Source organism: Lipotes vexillifer, unplaced genomic scaffold (assembly GCF_000442215.2).
Source record: "Lipotes vexillifer unplaced genomic scaffold, Lipotes_vexillifer_v1.1 scaffold489, whole genome shotgun sequence".
NCBI classification, from domain to species: Eukaryota; Metazoa; Chordata; class Mammalia; order Artiodactyla; family Lipotidae; genus Lipotes; species Lipotes vexillifer.
In genome coordinates this window covers 978,194-986,626 of record NW_006790533.1, presented here as the reverse complement: position 1 = coordinate 986,626, position 8,433 = coordinate 978,194, and the positions used below count along the sequence as shown (strand labels likewise).

General features: G+C 37.2%; 1 protein-coding gene across 1 annotated transcript in view; it reads right to left on the bottom strand.

The window, feature by feature from the left end:
* The window catches only part of DGKB (diacylglycerol kinase beta), a 254,154-nt gene that overhangs the window by 149,165 nt on the left and 96,556 nt on the right, over window positions 1–8,433 (bottom strand). Inside the window, exon 2 of the mRNA XM_007463785.1 lies at window positions 504–580. Within this exon, the coding sequence (XP_007463847.1) occupies window positions 504–580 (77 nt within the window). The remainder of the gene's footprint in view (window positions 1–503; window positions 581–8,433) is intronic.

Below are 8,433 nucleotides of genomic sequence, written 5' to 3'. Positions count from 1 at the left end.
GTTTTTATAGGGAAAGATTCATAAGCTTATTGGTAACAGGCTAAAACAAGATAAGGAGAAAAAATTCCTCTCTTTGTATCCAAGCCTGCTCTTTAAAGTAAGAGACCACTTATATCCATCACAGAATCTTTCTTCCGTCAAGGGAATACTGCCTGGCCCATGCCAATGTTCATTTGGGGTTAACATCTGTATGTCATAGAGTGAGAGTGAGACACACTTTCTCTCCCGTTCTATCTAAAACTGTTTCCTGACTTTTAGGAAAAGAACCTAGCATGTATTATAAATAATCTATACACTTCCAAGCACACAATATAGAAACGTTCTTTTCATTAGCAAAATGTTTTTGGATGAAAAAAGTAATATACCATTTAATGTATCTTCCAGAATAGCATTTCATTATGAATTTCATTTTGTATATGAATATCTATTTCCAAGGACTCTTTATTAAGAAATCCCTCCTCCAAACATCTATATGAAACTTAAATAAAGAAAAAAGGTTTTACCCCTTCAGGATTATACTTTGCAAGCACACCATTACCATGGAATTCTTCAAGAACGTCTTTTAATTTCTTTGTAGAATCTATAAGAAACAGAAAACACAGAAATTATTTATATATGCTACTGTGGTTATATAATCCAGTCCAGAAACAAATACTTCTTAAAATATAAATAAGTATCACCAGATATTAAATTTTAAGACAAACATGCAAAATGTTCTTTACCATTTTTGAAGGGCTATCTAATTGGAAAAGGCAATCACAAAAAAAGAAACAGGGGAACTCCCTGGCAGTCCAGTGGTTAGCACTTGGTGCTTTCACGGCCTGGGGCCAGGTTCAATCCCTGATCAGGGAACTAAAATCCCACAAGCTGCACTGCAGGACCAAAAAAACAAACAAACAAACAGGAAAAATTATGTTCTGACCAAGAATGGGGACACTGCCTATGTATTATATGAACTAATGTGCAAATAAATAAATAGGGTTTTTTTTGCTTCTTTTTGCTTCTTCCCTGTTTCTTTTGATAACATAAATTCTAAATTAATGAGTTTTTAAAAAAAAATAGGTATTCTTTGTTGAACTTAACAATACACAGTGCATTTTTCAAGAATCAGTCTATTAACTAATAATAGCCGTGCTGAATAAATAAGAAAAATACAATCCATTCAGAGGCAAACTATAGATCTTAGTATTCTGCAGGCATTTTTAGAGAGAATTTTCTAAACATACATAAAGCTCAACTTATTTTATATCAATTAAGAAAAAAGTTTAGATATGTTACGAAAAGTATTTTAAATTATGTTTTGTCAAAAATTTTTTAATTTTCAGGAGTTTCATCATATTAAGATGGTAACAAAAAAATCTTGAATTAATGCATGAAATAATGTCATGGAAGAACACAAATATTATGAGACTTAAAAATTATATATAAATAAAATATATGTATTCACTCTACTAACATAATGTTCTCATAGTTATCAAAATATAATTTTCACTAAGAAATCTCGGAATTATATATATATATATATATTTATTTATTTATTTTTTAACATCTTTATTGGGGTATAGTTGCTTTACAATGGTGTGTTAGTTTCTGCTTTATAACAGAGTGAATCAGTTATACATATGTTCCCATATCTCTTCCCTCTTCGTCTCCCTCCCTCTCACCCTCCCTATCCCACCCCTCCAGGCAGTCACAAAGCACCGAGCCGGTATCCCTGTGCCATGCGGCTGCTTCCCACTGGCTATCTACCTTACGTTTGTTAGTATATATATGTTCATGTCTCTCTCTCGCCCTATCACAGCTCACCCTTCCCCCTCCCCATATCCTCAAGTCTGTCCTCCAGTAGGTCTTGTCTTTATTCCTGTTTTACCCCTAGTTTCTTCATAACATTTTTTTTTCTTAAATTCCATATATATGTGTTAGCATACGGTATTTGCCCTTCTCTTTCTGACTTACTTCACTCTGCATGACAGACTCTAGGTCTATCCACCTCATTACAAATAGCTCAATTTCAGAATTATATATTTAAATGAGAGGAAAACAACACCTAACAAATACTGCTGTCATTTAAATATTCAATCAGTTTAAATAACAGTGATAAAAACAGCTTGAAATTAAAATGTGGGAAATAATCAAAAGATTTTTAGTTTCCTATTAGGGAACAGGGCATGGATATTATTTCCTAGCATTTGAATATAATCTTTCCTGCCTACCCCCTAAGACTCAGTGATTTATGAATCATCCTAAAACATGTTGCAGTTCCCAAAAAACTAATTTACAAATGAGCTTTTGAAACACTCTTAAAAAATTCACTCTTAGATGCCCATCAAATGCATCATGCCTATATTTTATAAATTATACTTTCATTTGTATTTATAAATTTGTTTCTTTATACCATAAATTCTGTTTAGTTTTATATGTATGTGACTGTATTTTTTTATTGTGATAATTCACACAACATAAATTTACCACTTTAATAACCATTTTAAAGTATACAATTCAGTGTTTCATTAGTATATTCACAATGCTGTGCAACCATCACCACTATCTATTTCCAGAACATTTTCTTCATCCCCAAAAGAAACCCCCAAACCCTGGACTTTTCATACAAATGGAATTACATAATGTATTGTCTTTGTGCTTGACTTCTTTCACTTAGCATAAAGCCTTCAAGGTTAATGTATGTTGTAGCATGTGTCAGTAGTTCATTCCTCTTTACAGGTAAAAAATATTCCATTTTATGAATATACCACATTTTGCTTATTCATTCATCAGCTGACGTGCATTTGAGTTGTTTCCATGAATAACGATGCTATGAACATTAACGTATACATGTTTTTGTTCAAATATATGCTTCAGTTCTCTTGGTTATATGCCTAAGAGGAGAATTGCTGGGTCATATGGTAATTCTATGTTTAACGTTTTGAGGAACTGCCAAACAGATTTTCACAGGGCTGCACTATTTTACATTACTATCAGCAACGTATGAGGGTTCCAGTTTCTCCATATCTTTGACAATACTTGTTATTTTTTAGTTTTTTAATTAAAGCCATCCTATGGATATAATTTTCACTTTGATTTGCACTTGAGTAGTCATTTACTAATGATCTTGAACACCTCTTCACGTGCTTATTGGCCACTGGACCAATTTTCAACTGGGTTGTTTGTCTTTTTGTTGAGATTCTCTGGGTGTGTGTGCGTGTGTGTGTGTGTGTGTGCGCGTGTGCGCGCACTATAACGTGCTTGAAGCCCGTACAGATTCCTATATATAAATATTTTTCATTATATATCTTGCCAGCACTTTCAATACTGTGATCAAGGTTAATTTATTATTCTGTGTCTCTTGCTAAATTGAAGGTTTCCCTATGGAAGAAAATGCACATTTTCATTTTTGCACAGCATTCAATCTATTACAAAGCTGAAACAACAGAATGGCAATAAATATTGGGATTGAAATAATCACAGCTATTCCTAAAATACAACAAATTGCAGTAATTGCTTTGATGTGAACCTTGCCAGAAGCTTACACTACTTCAGAGACCAGGTGCTGTATTAAAAAGAGACATGAAGCTGACTCCTTACTCCCAAATCCTTCTCTGGGGATGATAAAGCACTATTCTAAGTTAGCAGAACACCGTTTACTTCCTCTTGTGTATAGATGTAGATTCAGACCCTTGTGTACATACATACAGACATACACATATAGATGTGTAAATCCTGGAATAATATATCCCAATAGACTATTTTAACCATAGCTTGGCTCCATGATAAAACTGAAGGGGAAGAAGAAAAATTTGGTTTCTTATACACAGGACTTCCACAGAACTTCAGAGATACCATCTGAAGATGGGCTTTTCATTTCACATACGCATAGGAATACACAATCAGTAATCATTTATAAATGCCCTGGAGAAAGCAACAGCCTTCAAAATTATTCACGTCACTTTTTAACAGTTTACTGGTCATAGTTTACACTGGAATGTTCTTAGTGGGAGACCGCTAGGAATAAATTAATGAATTAAGAGCCAAAATCTCTATTTCTGTGACTGCATTTTCCATGAGTTGAGGCTCAGTGATGATCTTGGTCGGCGACAATTTAAGAAGCTCTGATTCATATACAGATGAATCACCATCAACTCAACTTGCTCCTTTTCCAATTCTCAAGTTCCATTTTTAACATCTTGACAACTGAAGTTTAACCACAATCCAATTCCCACTTCACAATCCAGTTTAGAACCTGGAGCCTTATCTTGCTCTTCTATTCATGTCCCAGTAAACTTTTTGGGTCCAACCTCCCTGAGATTAAAGTCTTGACTTTTCCAGCCAATCTTCTATAGATGGAGATCGTACATGGAACATCAGAGGGTTCCAGATATCTTGCCTTAGCCCTGTATTATTTAAACAGAATTCCCTTATATAAACTGTCTACATATCTGCTTGGATTCCCAAATTGCACTGGATTGTGAAATACCTACTGCTGTGTTCTATGTAACTTTATAGCAACACACACTTATTTTGTAACTCAGTTGCTTTTCTGGATTTGTTCTTATTACCTATCATCATAAACATTCCTAACTTTTGATTATAATCAACTGTCCAAAACAACACTGGGTGGGAATTCCCAGAAGCCCAGTGGGTGGAACATTGTGCTTCCACTGCAAGGGGCATGGATTTGATCTTTGGTAAGGGAACTAAGGTCCCGCAAACCACATGGCTTGGCCAAAAAACAAAAGCAAAAATACACTGGGGCAGCAAAGAGAAGAAAGGATGCATAACTATGTCCAACCTACTCTCTAGTACAAGACATACCAAGGAAGTGACACCTAGATGAATAGATAGTAGTTGAGTGAAAGACATAGTTTCAGTCATATTTGAGCTAATATTGGAACTTCAAGTATGAGAGCACAGTGACAGATTCTGGGCTGAGAAATCCAAGCAGGAAGCCAGACAGGCAGGCAGCTGTGAACTGGGAGATCAATTCACTGTTAGTATGTATTTGTAATGGGACAAAGGTCCGGCTTCCAAAAAAGATTGGCAACTGAAATGCCAGGCAGCCATGTTAAAACAGCTGCTTTAACCCTTGGGATAAGGGATTAGGACAGATGCTCAGCACAAACTATTGGGTCTCCTAGAAAGCAAAGGAGGATCATGACGAGGCAATTCTGAAATAGAGGGCTAATTCCAGAGTCAACAATGCTTGCCTTGGCTACTAGGGCAGAAAACTTAGAGAAGAACACTGGATACCAATTCCTGCCTTCTGACTGGCATATCCATCTTACGAGGAAGTAATTTAATGTTACTAACCACAACAAAGAGAACAGGGTCATTTTAGGTTGTCTTTTCCATCACTCTCAGCATCATCCAAAACGTAAGGTGGTACTAAGCCCAAAAGCAGGAGTAATTCTGTTGAGCAAACACTTGATATATGCTGAAATGGAGGAAATCTACCTGGGGATTGAGAGAGGACATTTTGGCTTGTCTTTCTAGCACCTGCTCTAGTGCATGAGCTGTCCCAGAGGTCCTCTAAAGTACTCACTCCCTGTGAATCCTCTCATGTTTGGCTGAGTCACATAATATCCAATGCCATGAGAGTTAAAGTAGCTACATTTCAGAAATGTTCAGTTAGGAATATTCTGAATGTGTACATGATTTTCAAGGAAAATTTGAATCCTTTCATATAATCCTGACATAAAAATAAATTGAAAAGTGTATGTGGCAATGATTAGAAAATAGAAGAATCAAGCTAATGGGCCCTAAAAAATGCTACAGAAAAAAAGAGAACACTTTTAGTTTACTTCCTATCTCTTTAGGTGTCTGTTGCATCTTGAATAAGCTTCCCTTGTGATTTTACTGCCTCTTTGCTTCTTTATTCCAAAAAACTGAACATGTGTTTGTCAGATTACTTGCAAAGGCCCCATGGAGTAATGGAAAGATTTAAAGCCAGATAAATTTGGATTTGAGTCTTGGCTCCAGAACTCTTGGCTGAGTGTCCCTGGGCATATATTTAACCTCTCTGTGGCTCATTTTTCTAATACTTAAAATTGGAATAATGATACAGACCTTGAAATACTGTGTCCAGCAAAGTGTCTAGTGCCCAGTAGATTCCTGTTCCTTTGTTCCATCCTAAACAGACTTCAAACACATCATCATCATTCAATATTTCCTTTTGTCTTTGAATTGAAGCACAAGCTCCTCCTACTGGCATCATAGATGTCTCAAAATATGATCCAAATGTACCTACAGATATTTATTTTCTTTGCCTTCCATATTTACAATTCAATATATAGACATCCATTTCCCATGGTATCTCATGATTCCAGAGTCCTTCCTTTTCTCGTTATGTTCTTTTTGCCCAACATTCCCTTCAATGTCAAATGAAGTTCAAGCATAACATACACCATAGTTTACCTGCCACCTTGTCTGCAAAACTTCTCAGGGCCACCTTCAACTACAGCAGACAGCAATCTGCCCTGTGTGGAACTCCTCATAATAATTCTCTTAGAATCTATACCCGATTTATGCACTGAGTACTATTAACACTATGAATTAAAGCTTGCATGTGTAGAGTGTTTTGGAGATTGCAAAGTGTCTGATCTTATGTCATTTCAAACTCAAAATTAGCTTATGACTTCATCAAACTGTCTCCCCATTTAAAACATACAATCAAGGTTAAAGAAGTCATTATTTATTCAAAAATCACACAGATAAGAGATTAAGGTAGTGATCCAAATTCTTGTATATGACATAAATCTGGTCTCTTTATGTTAGAAAAAGAACTAATAGAATTTTCCATTACAGCCAAGTCTTCTTCTTTGGAGTCTATGACTTTTGTTAAGTTAGTCCAGAGAATTTTATTACTTCTTTTTCTAGTACGTGGAAATATTCTCTTGCTTTTTTACAGACTTAAATTAACAGATGAAGGATATATCTTCTATATATACAAGAAATATAACAGGAGGGGTCAAGATAGTGGAGAGAAAGATTCTGAGCTCATCGCCTCCCATGGGCACAGCAAAATTACAACTATTTACAGAGCAACTATAATGAGAATGACCTGAAGACTAGCAGACAAGATCTTCTACAACTAAAGATATAAAGAAGGAACCACAAAACTGTGGGAGGGATGGAAATATGGTATAGTCGAGAACAACAAACTGGAAGGCAATCACAATTGCAGAGGTTTCCCCCAAGGAGTGAGGGGTCCCACAACAAGCTCCCCAGCCCGAGAGCCCTGCAGCAGAAAGTCCAACATCTGGCTTTGAAGGCTAGAGGGACTGGCATTCAGGAGAATAGAAGGGCTTTAGGAAACAGAGACACTGCTCTTAAAGAGCAAAAGCAAAATCTTCACATGCTCTGAGACCCAGGGCAGAGGCAGTAATTTGAGAGGAGCCTGGATCGGACCCATCTACTGATCTTGAAGAGCCTTTTGGAAAGGCAAGTCCCCAGTGTCTCACCCTGGGGACACATGATGGTGGCAGCCAGTAGTTTTACCACCCAAATAACAGTCATAGCCGCTATGAGAAGATTATTCTAGTCCAATGATTAACAACAAGACTATCAGACTTATAAAATTCATTTGTCATTTTTAAAAATAACACGTCTTTAAAGAACTGTAGATTAATAATCTTGTTCTTTTTTTTAATTTTTTTTTTTGCGGTACATGAGCCTCTCGCTGTTGTGACCTCTCGCGTTGCGTGGCACAGGCTCCGGACACACAGGCTCAATGGCCATGGCTCACGGGCCCAGCTGCCCCGCAGCATGTGGGATCTTCCCGGACCGGGGCACGAACCCGTGTCCCCTGCATCGGCAGGCGGACTTTCAACCACTGCGCCACCAGGGAAGCCCAATAATCTTGTCCTTTATCTGCCAAAGTAAACAGTGCCATGGGTCCCTGTTTCAATGAGGACATTGGGTTTCCAGGGAAAACTGAGAGTTTTGACAACTTGAGAGAGGCCACCAATGCCTTTAATCTTCATGTTACATGGGACCATGGAAAAGTCATCTTTTACTTCTCTTAACTGAGTGATTTCAAAAGTTTCCTTCAAAATCTAGACTCCCTAGCAGAGACTTTTTCCCCCTTATCACAAAGGATATTTGTGGCCTAGAAATCTTTCCTATGCCCAGTCAGAAGCATCTTTGCAGTGGCTGTTTTAACCCTGTAGTAGTAGGGTTGTGTTAGATGCAACTGTTTTAAAGAAAAGACTTTTCTAATATAAATATTGAACTAGCATTCATGTGCATAACATATTAGCACAGATCTTCCTCAACTTACGATGGGGTAACGTCCTAATAAACCCAACATAAGCTGAAAATACCATAACTCAAAAACGCATTGAAGGGCTTCCCTGGTGGCGCAGTGGTGCCTGCCAATGCAGGGCACACGGATCCGTGCCCCGGTCCGGGAAGATCCCACATGCCGCGGAGCGGCTGGGC